At 38.0% G+C, this 18,588-nt stretch overlaps 1 protein-coding gene across 1 annotated transcript; it reads left to right on the top strand.

The window, feature by feature from the left end:
* The first annotated feature begins 5,630 nt into the window (after positions 1-5,630).
* Positions 5,631-13,620, top strand: blk (BLK proto-oncogene, Src family tyrosine kinase). The gene is made up of 14 exons (XM_023404096.2): positions 5,631-5,737; positions 6,982-7,085; positions 7,269-7,365; positions 7,528-7,558; positions 7,979-8,072; positions 8,188-8,286; positions 8,433-8,536; positions 8,699-8,848; positions 9,336-9,488; positions 9,594-9,773; positions 10,388-10,464; positions 11,223-11,373; positions 12,469-12,600; positions 12,804-13,620. Exons 3-14 carry the CDS (start codon positions 7,270-7,272, stop codon positions 13,004-13,006), a joined length of 1,470 nt encoding a protein of 489 aa, XP_023259864.1. The 5' UTR covers positions 5,631-5,737; positions 6,982-7,085; position 7,269; the 3' UTR covers positions 13,007-13,620.
* The last annotated feature ends 4,968 nt before the right edge of the window (positions 13,621-18,588 follow it).

Below are 18,588 nucleotides of genomic sequence, written 5' to 3'. Positions count from 1 at the left end.
CTATTGAAGGTAGCGTGCTAACCAGCCAGTCCCAGCTCGTCCCCTCTACTACTTTGCAACAGGAAGTCACTGTAGCTCTTGGCAAGTCACCATCACCACTATTACCCGCTCCTGGCAAGAAACCAAGTTCAGCAGTAGAGAAAACTTACATATAGCACCTTTAAAATAGTAAAAAGTTATATACTTTTCTAGTTAATACTGTACGTTCCTGGAAAGCCAGAAAATACTGATATTATTCATTGTGAATGTTTAACTTACTATTGTGCAGATACAGTACTGTTCATGGCAGCATTTTAGTGGTGGATCTAAAGAACTGGATGATGATTAACATCAGTGTAAGATTCTTCACAATTCCGTCATAGCTTTAATTGATTTCTATAGCAGATGAACACGAACATCTCTGGAAGGTAGCAAAAATCATGGCAGGGTTTTATGTATTATGAGGTTCACTTATTCTGTATTTTAGACCATTCAACAGTGTTTATCAGTAAGGCAATACATTATTCTCTGTGGTACAGAGGTTATTACCTTTGCTCAATGTACTGTACGAAATATCTTTCAAATTAAATGTACTTCAAACTCATTTGTGTTATTCTTTTGTAAGAGATATATTTCAAATTCACAAAAATCAAAAGAGTGACAATGACACGTGACATTTACATCCTAAATTGAGGCTTCCTACAAAAACATTATATTTTAGAAGTTACTTACCTGAGACTTGAAAATGTGCCACTATACATGTAACATTCTTGGAGTAACTAATAATACTGTTAACAGCAGTGTTTCAGTATGGTGAAAGACCAGATCAAACATTACTTACCATAGATGTAAATCTGTAAAAAACAAACAAACAAACAAACAAACAAACAAAACAGTATAATATGTTGGATGAACAGAATCATAACCGAATCATAATGATTAAAGATAATCCATAGTTCGATTCACCACATTCACAAACATTTCCATACTAAAAGAAATTGTGTGTAAAATTAAAAAAATTGCAAATTATCTATATCTGCTGCTGAAGTAACATTGGACACTGTGTTCTGATCTACACGTTCATCCAAAGATACTTTCTGGAGCCTTTTTTATTTAAATCAATGGACTAAATTTGTGAGTTATGAACCTCATGCACAGCATTGGCACAACAATGATCATTTCAGTCTTCACAATTAACTGAATTGTCCAAGATAATTGCAAGCATAATAGATATCCCATACACAAGTATAATGTACTTCTGTGGAAAGATCTGGTGAATGGGTGCGTGAGGCTGTCTGTTGAGACTTCATTCATTCTCCTTCTACAGCAAGCCCCATTAGATGGAGCTGATGGATGTGCCCCTCTCAGAGTTTCCATTTGCAGTCTCTTGTGGTCATGTGACATACATAATTGGTGTCACTCTGATTGACTGCATAACACCAAAGTGAGGTACAGGCCTCTGCTCTCAAGCCTTTGTATTGAGACAAGAACATCTTGCTGCATGTGCTGCCTGCATTCAACAGTCCACTACTCCATTCTGGAAGATGAAGGAATACTTTTACTCAAGAGTGGAGTAGGTGTGCTTGTTGGTTGTTTTGCTTAGCTTAGCAAAAATACTGAATAAGGGAGAACTACTGTGTTTCAAAAATGTTGCTTCAGACAACTCCAAAATTGCCTTATTTACATTATTCATCATCCTCATCTAATTGGACCACTCCAAGTGATGATATGAGTCTAATTAGGCAAAGTGTGTGTAGGCGGAGCTTGGCAGTGTACAGGGTTTAAGGAAATTACATTTTTGTTCCTTTGTGCCTTTATTGTTTTTACTTGGTTATTCCTCTTTCTTATTATTTTTAATAATTAAGGAATAATAAAGTATAGTTTCAAACAAACAGGCTTGTGTAAACTAGAGTTATGTCAGCAGGTTCAAGATGCTGGCTGGTCATTTATGTGAAAGTAGGTCTGCTGTGAGCATAATGTGACATTGTTCCTCAAGGAGGAAATGTGATAACAGTACTCAATTAGACTATTGATGAAATAAAAACCTGTTATAAAAAGTACATAGTGGAAAAACCATGTCAGTTTCTAAATGTAACGTAATGACACTATACCTCTAACCACAATTTATCGTAACCTCTTTCATAACAATGCTTAATAACTAATGTTTGATTTGTTGAGATGAATCTAAAGCAAATCTTCTGGAAAAGCAAAGCGTTTTTTGAGGAAGCACCTGCTCGCTGGCACAGAGTTATTTCCACGGTAAACACTGGAAGAGTGAGGAACGTCATCCGGAGCACAATAATAAGGGGTTTTCCCGCAACCATGTTTACCTCAGAGCAACTTGCCACTGGAACAGCTGCATAAGTTTGCTGCTCCAAACAACTTCACTACAAAATCCAACTGCAGAGATGACTGGTACCATTTAACTGGGTGAAATGCAGGTTTTTGTACTTTATAATATTAATATAATATAACAATACATTAATATAGTAATGGCCAGTAAGAAAAACAAATAAGAAAAACATTAAAGAATAAATAAATATGAAGGGAGCACTGCTATTACAGTAAATCCCACAAATTAAGCTACAATGTGGAGTCAAATGGAGGAAACTAGGAAAAGTGAAGCACTCCTGAAACTCATGAACATCCCGGAAGAACAGCAGAAGTGCCTGTTGAATACATCGAGGGGGTTCAATTGTTCCTTGTTTATTGACAATCACTTTGTCTTTTTAGGGCAAATGCAGGAGCGAGACCTTCTCTCACTCCATGTGTGACAGAGGATAGAAACGGTTCCCACACAGACAGGAAGTCAAAAAGGGGCCTCTTGTGATGTAGAGGGGGATCAAAATTGAGGAAAGTGTGTGCTTGTGTGCTGATTTGTGTGCGTGCGTGCGTGCGTGCGTGCGTGCGTGCGTGCGTGCGTGCAAGTGTAAATCAAAGCTTTACTAAACACTGACACAACCCTGACTGAGCACTTGCAGTACAGCTTCCAGTAAATATTAAATTTCTAATCTTCATGTTAAATGTAAATTTTTTGCTTTGCCACACCCCCCCCCCCACACACACACAAATCAAAAACACTCACATAAGCACATGTACAGACATTTTCAGTTACATGCAGTGCACACTCACATTAATAATGGCAATTGAAATCAGCCATTGGCAGCATGTATGCTTTTGGCACAGAGGTGGCCAGGACTGCGATACTAAAGGAGACCCACGCTCCCTTTCTTTCCCACCGTTGTTCAGGTTATCCTGTGGGGCCACTTATGACCCTTCTGCAGGCAGGATGCAATGTCTGGGGACCCCAACAGAGCTGCACACAAGCATCCGCCAAGCCCTGGGAAGAAAACAAGGGCTGATGGAAAACCAAAAGAAGGGAGTATAAAGAGAAACAGCAGTTAGTAACCAGGACGCACTCAATAACACTCACTATGCACCTGCAGCCTGTGTGTGTGTTTTTGTGTGTATAGTGAAGTGAGGTTGTTCCTTCAGAGAACTACAGCACAGCACAGTCCCCACACACAGCACAGGTGGTCCAAACAAAAACCTGTGAAGTGTTGCCCAGAGAGTAATATCCCCACGTTGCGTGTTGTATAAAGCCCCCCATAGGAAACAAACACTTCCGGTGCTGTAAGATTTATTGTTCCCTGCACTTATAGGTCACAACATACCCTGAATGATATCTTCCTTACAAAGTTCTTTGATTCATTCTTAATAATATTTAATAGTAATTTAGCATGTAAGCCAGAAACAAAAGGGTCATAAATACTGCCAGATAACTCCAGGACATGTTGTTTTGTGTTCATTGTCTGTAGAGGATGGGTGAATTCCCTCCTCAGTTGCATTTTGTGGTGAGAAAAGGAAATAGCTGGTTAACTGTACTGTACAGTGTGAAAAACCAACTCATTGTTATACTTTGATAGATTGACCGCACATCAGCTGGCATTTTTTTCCCCCTGTGTGACAGAATGCATCTGTATTCACATCCGCACGCTGTCCTCTGCATCAGGTACAGACATACGAGCATTACGCAATAAAAATCCCCAACATGATTCAATATAGTGCAACACTGTATTGAATTGGAGGTCAAACCTTGGCATGATTTTAGGGAAAAGCTGGCAAAGTGTCTTCAAACTGGGCTACTTTAGGAGAGTTAGAGAATAAAATGTGACTTTTTACGCCATCTAGTGTCAACTGTGGGGAGCATCAGCAACTAAACCTCCACTATGGACTGGAGGTAAATACAGAACCAGTATAGGCTTAATCAAGAGAAGTGTTTATTATTTGTTCATTTAAAAAAAAAAAACAACTTTAAAATAAAGATACAAATCAAAGCACAGAGGCAAGAAAGAGTCGTCTTAAAAGAGCACTAAAAGTAGGGGTGGGCATTTTGATACTTCAAGTCTCTACAATAAATAATAGCATAAAAACGGATCTGTTGCACATTAGTTCACACCACAAATTATTAATATTAATATACATTTGACAAAGTAACAAACAGACAACAATAAAAACATAAAAAGTATGCTTCCCAAATCATTTGGTGGTAATGATCTATTATTGGTGCCTTCACCTTATAACAGCTGTCCTCTACAGAACAGTACATTTGCAGCTCTTAATACTAAAAAGTATCAGCATCTCTACTGTTTCTGGTGAACCAGCCCCAGTATTATTTCACATTGACATTCAAACAGTGTGTGATATATGGTCTTACTTCCATTATCTTGCAGTTTGTGGCCAACAGGCAATACGGGTAAAAGGAGGGCTGCAAGAAGAGGAGGATAGGAAATAGGGAACTTCCTTATCTTAGTAGGAACACTTTCATCTAAAGAGATAAATCTCAAAGGTGTACAAGTAGAAAAAAAGATGAATAAGTCAGGATAATCTTAATTTGCAGATTTGGCACAAGAAGATTTAACAATGCAATAACACTTACAACCTTTGGCCTTTCACAGGTATGTGAGAAAAGCACTTCCAGTCTTCCCATGAGCACATACTCCAATACAGTCTCATGGCCAGTTCACCACTCCATCTTGTGGTGAGAATGTGTACTGCTTTACTGAACTACTACACTGAAAACACGTTTAATGGTTGCTGAGCTGCAAAGATAAAGAGATAAACAATATGAGGAACTGAGAAATATATTATAGTATCCAACACTCAACCACACCTATACTCATCACTATTCACCCATGCGAACACATTGGCCAATTGTACAAACAACAGTCAGCCGCTTATATAGTAACACAAACTATAGAATATCCACCAACCCTTTTAGCAGTCAATTAGTAAACATCTCTGTCTTTGTAAATTGGTCAATAAATCTGACCTTTGTTGTGATACATTTGTGAATATAAACTGTATTCATTCATTTTATTCACTACACCCCAAGTGAAGGTTTGTTTGAAATTAACTAAGTGGAGTTTAACCACAAGGTGAGAGGGAATTACCAAATATACAGTATAAATACGACAAAATAAATAAACTTCTACCTTTTACAGTAAAGTCAGTGTAGTCCCTGGGGGAAGGCCATGGTCTTTACTGTGTGTGTATGAGAGAGAGAGAGAGAGAGAGAGAGAGAGAAAAGAACAGAGAGAGAGAGCGAGAGAGAGAACAAAAGAGAGAGAGAAGCTTTCAAAACCGAAATGAGCCAGTGTGAGTGACATACTGACAAGCACTTGGTTCAATAAGGAACTTAAAGACATTTTGCATCTGGAGTACTTTTGACAACACAAGCCTGGGGGACAAAGTCAAGGTATTTACTTGCTGTATGATTATATCACAATACAGAGTACGGCCACAAGTACAGATTCTGTAATTTCACGGTGGTAAAAAACTGAACAACTATGCCAAATAGTGTAAAATTAAGAATAAAAAGGAGTGATTTTAATGATGTCGAAAACTGTTATAATGTTTTAATTGGAAACCCCCCCCCACCCCATTGAAATACTTGACGGTTGAACATGGTTAAGTCACATAGTTAATTGTAATCATAACAGAACATTTATAACAATTATTTGTGAGCAAAATGTTTATAACACAAGCAGTTACAAACTATCATAATGCTTTATGTGAAAATAAATGTACACTGAGACAAATAAACCTAATTTTCCATGAAAGGATAAAATTTTCCACATGAAATAGACATGAGATGTAAACTTAAGCATATAAAGCTACACTTAAATATAAAGAATGATTATAGAAAGTTTGTCACTGCTCAACGGCAGTGCGACTTCGACTTACTACAGTTTTAGTTACACATTACTCGATAGTTGTGGCAATGTAAACACCAAGATTGTTACTTTTTAAAAGGTAATCTTGACTTTCATGTGTGATATTATTAATTAAAGCATGATGAAAGCAAATCATTAGTCGTATGCTGACACATAAATGCTGACATCAACAAATATCCTGTTGTATATTTTTAAGTTTTGGTTGTGCTGGACATTGTGACTGTACACATGTTGACATTCAGACTTGACAATTTGCATGTACAAGCATAATGTTTGAGCTTTGTGCTAAATATTAATCCCCCTTCTAGCTGCCATATATTCAAATAAGGACAATGTTGAAATGGGCACTTATAACTACTCTTAGGACTGTTTGATTCAAATGATGATCAGTATGACATTTAAAACCACCCATTTTAAAGTTTTAACACAAACATCTTATAGGACTAACTCTTGAAATAGATTCAGTAACTGTAGTAATAAGTAAATAAAAGAAATGACGCATTCCTACTGACGCTAATACAAAGACAAATTCACTGTAAATTTCTACATCTGAGTGTTATCAGTTATTTTTAGCATTTAATTCTTCCTCTATTTTTAACCATGACATGACATTGTGGCTGTATCTCAAACAGTACATGCAAATTACGCTATACGAACCTGTAAACATTTTTTTTTCACTTCCTCATATGAGAATCTATGTACTTGTAACCCAAGAAAACTGAACTTAAAACAGACTCACCACTTTTGATTTAGTAACTCTGAGTAGGTTTAATTCATTTTCAGCAGCTGGTATGAACTCACAGACCAGGCCCTGCAGTGGGAGGAGTGGAGACTGAAAACAGCTTCAGTAAAGCTCATCTGCTTTATCAGGTAAAAGCACAGAAATGAACATGTTGTATCTATCTGAAGCTCTTAGCAGGAACTTGATATGGGTGGTAGTATTTGATAAATAAGCAATATTAAGCAGCATGTGCTGTAATTTTACATTATATAATTCTTGTTAGTAGTATGCAGTATAACCGAAGAATGTAACCTTTGCCATTATATATTCAGAATGGGCTGCGCTTGCAGTGGCCAGAAACAAGTAAATGAGGGCGAGTTCTACAAAAGAAAACACAACTCTCAGGCCTCCAACTCACTAAATCACATTGTAAGTAGACTGCTTAAAGGAAACACACTTTGCTCATTTTCATTAAGTACAAATTAAAATAATTTACTGTAATTTGAAACTAATCTAGATGAATGACTTCACATTATTTAGCAGACTTACTCACTTTGATTTTTAAAAAAGATACTTATTTCTGTTCTTTAGGCACGAAGTGGAGACAACTATGTGGATAACGGTAATCACTGAACACAACCCACGTAACAAACCGTCAAATGAAAAATAACGGGCCTGCTTTTATGAATTCGACAGTTGCTGTGCAGGGAGACATTAATAGCCGTAAGAGGAGACTACATTTAGCGATTAAAATCTCTGTTGGATTTCCTCTCTACTCTTCTGGGGTAGAGATGAGATTATTCATGAGAGAAGAGAAGAAAGTCATGTTAATGTCACAGACAGTGTAAAAACTAGAGAACAGTTGTTACTTAGAGAAGAACAGTAAAACACTCCTTTAAATACAATTGTATGGACTAGGAATACAGTTTTATGCCCAGGGATGAAGACCAAAAGAAAAAAATCGTAAATGGACGACTCAAAAGTGAAGTAACTTCTTGAACTCACTTCTTTTGAAATAACCGTTTGCTCTGCTTGACTTTAGACGACACTGTGTTTGTGGCACAACATGACTTCAAAGCGAACAACGATAATGATCTGCCTTTCAAGAAGGGAGACAAACTTAAGGTTTTGCAAGAGTAAGTCTCATCACAGTCCCTACTACACAGTATGAACCCTGCAGTAGTGAAACGCACATTTTTACTTCTAACGTAACAAAATAAAAATGATCTGTCATGTTTGTCTTGTTTGTAGAAATGGGGAATGGTGGCTGGCTAAATCACTGTTGACTGGACAGGAGGGCTACATACCATCTAATTATGTCGCCAGAGCAGATACCCTGGAGATGGAAAAGTGAGCAGCAAATTAAACACTACAAAAGTTATTATCAAACCACGTGGCCGATGATATTTAGCACTGCAACAACATTTTATGGACTGAAAATACATCTGTATATGTTTTTAAATAGTTACAAAGTACATTTGTTGTCTCTTCTGTAGATGGTTTTTCAAGGACTTGAGTCGGAGAGAGACTGAACGACTGCTTTTGGCCCCTGGAAATAAAGCGGGTGCTTTCCTAGTTCGAGAGAGTGAGACCTGTAAAGGTGACTCCCATAAGTCTCTTCATGTTTGATTGTGCCACAAATCAGAATTTCAGTGGCATCTCAGGAAGGCATATTCAGAAAAATGCAAATATACTGAATTCTAAAACTGTTCAAGTGTTAAACCCTACGTGTTCCTGTGCAATTGATTTGTTTTCCCTTCAGGGTCCCTGTCATTGTCAGTCAGAGATCATGTAACGGACCAAGACGATGTGGTAAAACACTACAAGATCCGCTGTCTGGACAAAGGTGGCTACTACATCTCTCCTTCCAACACGTTCCCATCCCTACAGGAACTGGTTAAATACTACACCCGTAAGTAATAAATAGAAATTCATCCCATCCATCAACAGAAGTTCATTAAATACATTTTTTTTATCTACAATATTTAAAAAGAAGCAAGTTTACGCACAGGTTGCGAAATATATCAGAATTCCCTAATCAAACATTATGACAGAACCTGAAAGCAAGGATTTGGACCCTGATTCAGTTCAGTGTTGTGAACTATAAGTTGTGTGCACTGACAAGTGAGACCCTTGTGATGTGATGTGCAGTGCATTTCCTGTGTGAGAGGAGTGATAGTCTTTCCACCCCGTGACTATACCACATGATAAGAAGGCCAAATCTCTAGAATGGCTGCCAACACACAACTTATGAACTACACACGAGCTTACACAAAAACACTTTCAAAATTAAGGAAACAAGAGCTCATCAGACCTACAATGTTTCAGTAACTAAATTTAGCACAACAGCGAAGAGAACGGAAAAAAAACCAAAAAACATGTATCACACTTGTCTGCAGGTACAGCCGACGGGTTGTGTCAGCGACTGTATGCTCCCTGTAAGCCTAAGGCACCCCAGCAGCCGTGGGCTCATGATGAATGGGAAATTCCCAGAGAGACGCTGAAAATGGTGAAGAAACTCGGAGCTGGGCAGTTTGGAGAAGTGTGGATGGGTGAGAGAAAGCTACCAACTCAGCTTGTCATTGGAGACATTCATAAACTATGACAGCAAAGCACAGTGCGTTACTGTAAGCACTTTGTTTTAATTCCTACATCAGGTTACTACAAGAACACCCAGAAGGTCGCCATTAAGACCTTAAAGGAGGGAACGATGGAGCCTGAGGCCTTCCTCCAGGAGGCCAACCTGATGAAGCAGCTGAAGCATGAGCGACTGGTGCGGCTCCATGCAGTGGTCACGAAGGAACCCATTCTCATTGTCACAGAGTTCATGATCAATGGTAGGAAAAAGGGGTGGGTGGTGCCCTATAAGAAAATATAGATGAATAATTACTTACATCAGTCCTTTTCCGAACAAATATTTTTGAGATGTGGAAATTTTTACTAAAATATCCTGCTGCAACTATGAATACCCAAAGTTCAAAAAACTTGTTCTGTCAGACGCTATTAAGTCCAAGGAATTAAAAACTGCAGTTGTGAAGCTTATAATTTTCACTGTAAGTGACTGTATCAGGCAGCCAATTCAATTCTGTGGTTACTTTTGAATCCATAGTATGAGGTGTTTTTATATTGGACATTATTCTGTAATAAAGTAATTTGAACGTCATAAACTACGGACTCAAACACTAATGCAAAACTCTGCAAACTATTATACAGAACAGGTGTTTGTGATGTTATTTCTAGCTTCTGGATCCTTAAAACAAATGACTATAGCCTTACCACTTGATAACACATGACATCACTCATCATATAAATTTGGTCTCTTTCAGTATGAGATGCACCGGTATGTCCTTTTATAATTGGAATGATTTAATTGGAAAAAGATATGAACTAGAATACTTACCTCCTAACTATCTTCTTTTTCTGATACAGTACTTCTCCTTTTCATTTTCAGGATGTCTTCTAGACTTTCTAAAAACAGACGAGGGAAGAAAGCTAAAGCTCAATAAGCTGATAGACATGTCAGCACAGGTGGGAAACCTTTAGACTATGTGACATTTTCATTGCACTGTGAACCCTCACCTCTGTGATAACATGAAAGCTTTTTTTCAGAGGCTTATGACCTTTTTTCCACTTCTGTGCATCTGTATTTCTTGTGTTTCTGAAGTTGTGGTTGATTGTGATTACATGACATTAGTATTTAATTCCCTGATTTTTGCATCGTTAGTCAGAAACAAAAAATATAGCTTAATTGGTGACCTCAAAGTCTATTTATACACACCAGTTGCTCTTTGAATGTCTGTTGTAGTGTACACTTTGACAGCAATCAGGATGTTAATACACGTGGAAACTGTCAGTAGCTGTGTGGTTTCTGTAGTGGGGCTTTTGCTCATCTGGCTCAAAGCCTCACCCTACGTCAATTATTAACATCCGGACAGGAAATCATGCTATTTTTCCACCCACAGTGAGCTCCCCCAGAAGTCTTGCCCCTCCAAAAAAAGCATTTCACTTCCTGAGAGTTGGCACATCCTGTTAAACCCACTTTACTGTCATTACTGAGCATGTAAACACATTACATATACACACAAAGTGAAGCTGCACTATTGCATGTGCTCAATCACTGTACACGTTGACCAAGGAAATAGACACATATGTGTAAAAAAAATAATAATCTTCATTAATCCAATGGATTCTGTTCTAAAACAGATATGTTTGTTTTGTATTTGACCTGAAAATGACCCTAAAAAACTTATCTCCTATGTTGATTTCCTGATTTTTCTATATGACAGATAGCTGAAGGCATGGCATACATCGAGAGGAAGAACTACATCCACCGAGACGTGCGTGCAGCCAACATACTAGTCAGTGAGACCCTGCACTGCAAGATAGCAGACTTTGGCCTCGCCAGGATCATTGAGTCAGAATACACAGCTCAAGAAGGTACGTGCATTGTTTCAAACATTGCACAGTAAATGTGCCCATGGCCATTGACCAAAATTTTAGAAACCCCCAAACACATCCTTATTTAGTCATTTCATTTATGTTTTTTGTTGCATTTATGAGTTACCTGTTAAATTATATTTTCTGAAGTTTTTTTTCTTCACCAACAAAAAGGTCTAAATTACATTACATCATATTAATTTGGCAAACTGTCCAAAGTAACTAATAACTAAAAAAGAGCTTGATGTTGGAAGTGCAAACCTCCCAAATAAACATGGACACATTGTTGCAGGTGCCTTTAAAAAAAAAAGAAAAAAGAAAGTAGATGGAAGAGCTAGCTGTCGCATGTAATACTGCAACGCTGGTCTAAAAACTTCTCCAGACTGCCTGGTATAACATAATATACATACTATATTAATATAGTATATGTAGGAAATACAGTCTAAATTACTGGAATCAGCCTATAAAATACCCAACACATATACTTTTTACATTTTAGAATCTGACCTCCCCCCTGGCTGCTAAAACCCCCAAAGTCCCAGAAAAAAATACACAGGACATGACCTTAGAATCTATAGTTGCTACAGCACATTACTTTAACTTCTGACAACATGCTGTGGTTCTAATGCGAATTCCAATGTATGCCATCGTATATAGATGAATAGCAGTGGGAGATAAGAATGAAACCTTGTATCATGACACTATATGTGTAATTTTATATTGTGTTACACTAGTAATTTTTTGTGGTACCATTTTTTGACAAAATAACCAGAAAAGAATTCATGTTTTGTTGTCTAATCCAGTGAATTTATTATCTGACTCAAGGTACCTCCAGTCAGGTATTTACTTCACATTGCTGCAAAAATCCTGTAAATCTATATTTGCCAGCTTTGACAAAAATAGTCAGAGATATTAAAGATGTAGCCATCGCTGTAAAAATGGTATCGTAAAATCTCTATAATTTTAGGGTTTATATCGTCATATCACCACGTTAAGAATAAACACACAAACAAACACACGCACGCACTCAACTACAGTCACAAGCCAGTAACACAATTTCCCTTCACTTTTTCTCAACCTCTTTCTGACAACTAGGTGCTAAATTTCCCATCAAGTGGACGGCTCCAGAGGCCATCAATTTTGGCACATTCAGCATCAAGTCGGACGTCTGGTCTTTTGGGATCCTCCTGACAGAAATAGTTACCTATGGAAGAATACCCTACCCAGGTACAGCACATGAGAAATAAACAAAAAAAAGAAAGAAAAATGTATTGTGAGTGTTCAGCAAAACACTGTGTACCGTTGACAGACTGTATAGAAACCAATCTTAAATGCTGTGTTGCTGCTTTGTAGCCACGTACGTTGCAAAATGCTGTTACATAAAATTCATTATAATCTCACACTAGCTGCATTTTCTTTTTCTTAATCAGGGATGACCAACCCAGAGGTGATCAGGAGCCTGGACAGATCGTACAGGATGCCATCTCCAGAAGGCTGTCCCAAGGAACTCTACGACATAATGATGATGTGCTGGAAGCAGACGCCTGAGGAACGGCCGACTTTTGAATTTCTGCAGAGCACTCTCAACGACTTCTTTATTGCCACTGAGGGACAATATGAGATGCAACCGTGATTAAAGAAAAAGAAAACGTTTCCTGCTGATAACCAAGAGGCAACAGAAAAAAAAAAAGAGAAGTGAGACTTGAATGGATACAGGACCAACAAAACATCTTTATGACTGATACAATTTATTTTATTGTTCATTTTAAATGGACACATTTTTTACGCCTACCTTCTGATTGAATGTACAAGCTATTTATGGCTTCTTCTGTCTTTAGCAGCTACTGTAAGGGCATCTGAAAACATATCTGAAAGAAAAGGTTCAGAACTGTTCCGAAAGTTTTATTATACTGACTGTACTCCTGCTACTCTTGACTCCCAATGGTGTTGTCAACCGTGGAGTATGAGGAGACATAATTAAGACTGATAAACGATGGATAATACAAATACAGTACACGCATGACGTAAAAAGACGTTTGGACCCGGGGAAGTCAACACAGGTAAAGTTATGGATTAAATATTTGCATGGTACAGAAATGAACAACCTGAGATTACATGCACAATACTTTGCACTTTCTATTCCTTCAGTCATTCAGTGGATATATAAAGAAAAGGGCTTACAAAAGAGATTTTATATTTGCATAAATGTTTTTTGTGAATAAATATTTACATTAATTAGAAATGTAATTTATTCTCGTATTTCATTCCACTTATTTTTATCAGTGTCATAAAACATTCTTCACTTTACTGGCTACAATCACTTAAAAAAAATATTGTGCTTAACTCTACGACAAAAAAAAAAAGAAAAAAAAAAAGAAGCAAATTTTCAAAAGCTTTTCGCTGTAAAGCTTTTTGTTCAACAGCTTTGTGCTTATCAAAAATGTCAACAGTGTGACATTATAAAGCACATGACACTGAATAAAACAAAAATAAAGATCGTTTGCACACGCAGGATGTGACATACAAGCAATAATCACACGTTATCGCTTTCGCAGCGTGAAGACTAAATGAAAGTCTTGGTCTCATTTCAGTTTGGATTGTATGTTATATTGAATGGAGCAAAATGCAACAGTGAGATGAGTGATAGCGAGCCAAAGATAAAACATTAAGTTTAGGGTAAACATGTTTACCCCCAGCGCACAGTACAGTAGGCTACAGCAGTGAACAGGAAGCTTTTAAGAAACGTTTACTAAATTACAGTGAGTTTGATCCTCTAAGCAAACCATCCCTGGGGGGCCCAGACAGCTCAGACAGCATCTTGAAAGATAAGAGAGTGGAGTGGCCGTGGCAGCCGGGGGTTAAACTCTGCCATTTCCTGAATGGACCGGAAACCGGAAGTGTGAGTCAGCATTCCTCAGATGCCACACAGCTAGAGCGCGCTCATATGTGAAATCGGTTAAGGTCTTCACATTTTTGTGTGCTAACAAACGTGTCTTCGTTATTTGGCGGTTGACAGACATTCTGGGGAAAGTGTTTCTCTTGATACAGTCGATAAAGCGCATTTGAATTGTGAGGGAGAAAGAGACTGTTTGTTATTTAACATTACATCTAGTGTGGGTTAGAGGAGAAAAAAATCTAACCCTAACCATCAATAGTACACACAAAGACACAAGATGCTCCATCATCACACTGAGTGTTATCTGCCAGAAGTCCAGCAGTATTATCATGAGTGAGCTTAACAACTGACTATTATGTAGATTTTAACTACTGTTGTATCAACAGAACAGTCTGTAATAGTGATTAAAAGAGGTTTCAATATGAGTGAGCTCAGGGCCGTCTTTAAAAATGTACATACACTTTGGAGCGTTTCCAGCTGACAACAACAGGAGGGACTTGTATAAACAGAGAGTGCAGCATCTTTCATTTCCTATAGGATACATTAAATCCATCCCAACATCAGATAGGTGCCATGTTGGCAATCTCCACGATATCAGTCTTTCTTATTAATACCAGCAAAGACATTTTAATAGCAATTCAGAGTATTGATTGCCTGCGATGTCTTAGTAGTATACTGTTTTTTATCAATTACGAAAATTATTTGTACCCCATAGTCGTGAGGTTTCTTTTCCTTGCTTGACAGTACAAATTAAAAATATAAATCCATACATATTAGTAAGTAAAAGTCAAATTTCAAATTAAGAAAACTGAAATACAATGTGCATGCTTCAGTTACTATACTTCTGTCATCCTGCAGAGGTCAGTGTTACACGGTTTCACATGATGTATCACACAGTAAACTGCAATGAAACTGTTGTTGATGTATGAGTAGAATACTGGAGCTTTTGTACAATCAAGACACATTGGAAAGTAGGGAGTCAAATTGTGTTCACTCAAACCAAAATCATCAGTGTAATGATACTTATACTTAATATTTTATTGTTTTAATTATGTTTTGGCCGTTTTTATTTCATTTAATGACAGGAAATAAGGGGAGGGAGGGATGGGAAATGACATGCAACCAAGTTCCCCAGCCAGATGGAAATCATTTAAGTTTCCTTCCCTTGTGTTTTCTATGAATACTGAGCTTAGATGCAAAATTCACCTCGGCAGCAGGGAAATGCATCCTCAAAACACAGTGCGCATTTTACACATGCAATTATGCACATGCATTTGTCATTGAGACAAATAGTGTCCAACTGTGTACAACCTCACATCATGCATGGTCCTCGCAGTCACTACAGCAGTGGTTTCAACCACTGAGCCGTCCTGTCACGGACTGATGTTATCACAGTCATTTACATTCATTTAGTCTTTATCTGACTAATTGTCTGGTTTCTCTGCATTTTGTTTTTTTTGGTGGGGGGGGGGGAGCAAGACATTTAAGAAGGGCAGATGATCTTTTTCAAATTCAGTTAAGCTGTGAGGCTCAAAAGAAATAATTATTATAATATAAAATCTTCATTCTTACTGTAGAGAAGTTGAATTACCCTGCCTGCTCTAAGTTTTTTTTTTTTTTGTCCCACCTTTATTAATTTATGCCTTTTTCTTGGCTAACTCTGCTGTTAACCTATGACAGCATATCCAAATATAACAGGATCAGAGGTGGATTATCTATCAAATATCCCAAGAATCCATCTGTTGACGCTGAATTTTTTTCATTCCTTAGTTCAGTGCAAGAAACCGTAGACGTTAAATTAAGGGACGCAGCTAATATTTGATCAGCATTTTCAAAAGCTATACCCCACAGGCACAGACCATAATAACATCAGTCTGAAGGGACTGCCATTAATAAGTCTCACACTGTAGTATGATTGATAAGCAGCTCACCTCGAAATGAGGCATGATGTTAACACAAGATGACAAGACATGTGGGGTAGAGGTTGGGAGGCCTCGTCACCCCTCTCCCCCTCCTTCGGTTCATCACTGCTGCCTTCCAGGAATAATGACGGGAAACGGTGGCTCACACACAGATTGATGACTGATCCCTGCAGAAGGCAACACATCATTAGCATCATGTGAGGATAACCCCACGCCGTCCTCGGGGATAAAAACGAGCACATCGCCGCTGATGAAAAGAGATGCGCTTTCATCTCACAATAATGTTGCCGTTTTCAATGGTGTTCAGTTGGCATTATGCTCCTCATAAACATGTTTTCTCTCCTGGGCTTTGATGTCTTTAAATTAATGGAGTCCATCAATCAAGAGTGTTTGGTCCAATAGATGTGAGTGCTGATGAAACAGGGACAGAAGATGGCTACAAAACATTCAGCAAAATAAGCAGCTGTAAAGCAGATAAGCAAGGAGAAAGGTGGGAAACTACAGGGCTTGTAAACTGTCACATGATTCATGAATTTCATTTCACCTGAAATGATCTCATATATACAACCCATTAATCTGTTCTCTGACTTAGGCCATGAAAGAAAAGGGAGCAAGGCTTATCACTCTCTCATTCACAACAATACCTCGTTTTATGGGCTCTTTATCCCCTAATGTAAAGCTTTATTTGAATTTCTCTTGAAACACACACACATTAGTCCAGACTCTTTTTTTCTGTGCGATTCAAAACAATTTTTTCTCTATTACAAACAATCAGCATACGTCCGCCAGTCAACACAAGATCTTACAGGAAGCCAGAGTCAAGGTTCAGGGTATAAACATGAAGATAACTCTGTTAATGGCTCCTTGCTGCAGACAAGCTCTTTTTTTTGCGTCTAGAAGGATCTAGAAGGTAAAAGTCACTGAAATATCAATAATATTACCCTGAAGCTGTTTACAATATACAGTACTTTAATTCAGAGGATTTATTTAGTCATTATCAATCAATAGTGAGGATGTTTATTAATGTGCAAATAAAGTCATGTATTATATTTTTGAAGTTGCATTAATAGTTTTATATCAAATGACTGCACCTATTGTGAAAACTGTTGCACCAAACCCACAGAGAATCATCCGCCAGCTTTGCAGTTCCCCTCAGCGCTATAAAGTCTTTTAGTGTCTTTCAGCTCTTTGTTTTGATTGTGCAATCAGCAGCTTCACTGATTTGATTCTTTTTTTTTTTTTAACTCAAATAGATTTTGACAAACTGCTCCACCCCTGACACACAAAAACAAACAAAAATAACACATATCTTATTTATTATGTAAGAAGTATGCTGTCAGTGCTCCATTCTAAAAATGCATTCTCATTATTCCCATAATACAGGAGTCACTGGGCCGGACTTCTGCACTGTACATGAACTCCGCCTGGAAATCAATATGTAATGATAACGGCTGCTGGTCCCCTGAGTTCTGCTGAAAATTGATTGAAGCAGTGGAGATCAGGCCAGCATGTGTCATATTCTTTAAATATCCTATTTACCCTTTGGATAAGATACTGCAGAATGTAAAGCTTCTTCAGCGTGTCTCAGCAAGTGAGATTAGTGTCACACACAGCGAAACCGTGCGGCACACGTAGATGTTACTGCTGACATCAGCGTCCTTCAAAAGGCCTCTGCTGCGTGTTATCATGACCTGATCATTTAGAGCGCTCTCTGTTGTTATTCTTAGTTGCTGAGCACTTAATGATAAACACAAAACAGCAGAAAATGATGCCGACATACAGTACGCTGAGTATATTCTCTTTTGAGCCAAACGGAGGTCTTATGGAGAGGCCTTTTGTGCTAATGATATTTTCTTTGATGAAGCCAATACAAAAGAAATCTGCGCAGAAAATTTATGGAGGCCTGCTTCCTTTCCTTTGGCTGATTGGGAAGGATCTAGGAAACCATCTGCTAGATTGATATTTTCTCTTGATATATGAGTCTATATCAATTCATTTAGTGTAAGGAAGCCCTAAAGCCATGAGGTAGCAAGAAGCCCAGCACACCCTCCAACTATATCTGGTAATTGACCACCATGGTTGTGCTCAATGATGAGTCAAGGGCACCGGTAACTACAGGGAAATGTAATTATATGTGCGCTGGTGCAGTAAAAAAAGTACTGAAGGATACTGCTGGGCTACGCAATGTGGGCTGAAATGTGACCATTCAATGTTCTCTTAGACTTTCTGTCTCCAACGGTAAGATGAAATGATCGGATTAGTTTTCAAGAGAATAGTCACTTATGAAGAACCAGACTAATTAATGAATCCTAGCATGAGCAGGAAGATGTATCTCTCAGCTAAATGAACTCCACACACTCACATAAACCTTTCACCGGACAGTAAAACCACTCATCT

This window comes from Seriola lalandi, unplaced genomic scaffold (assembly GCF_002814215.2).
Source record: "Seriola lalandi dorsalis isolate HSWRI2012SDOR001 ecotype SW California unplaced genomic scaffold, Sedor1 jcf7180002054217, whole genome shotgun sequence".
NCBI lineage: Eukaryota > Metazoa > Chordata > Actinopteri > Carangiformes > Carangidae > Seriola > Seriola lalandi.
Note: the sequence above shows the minus strand (reverse complement) of the source record. Positions and strands in the feature narration are given on the sequence as shown.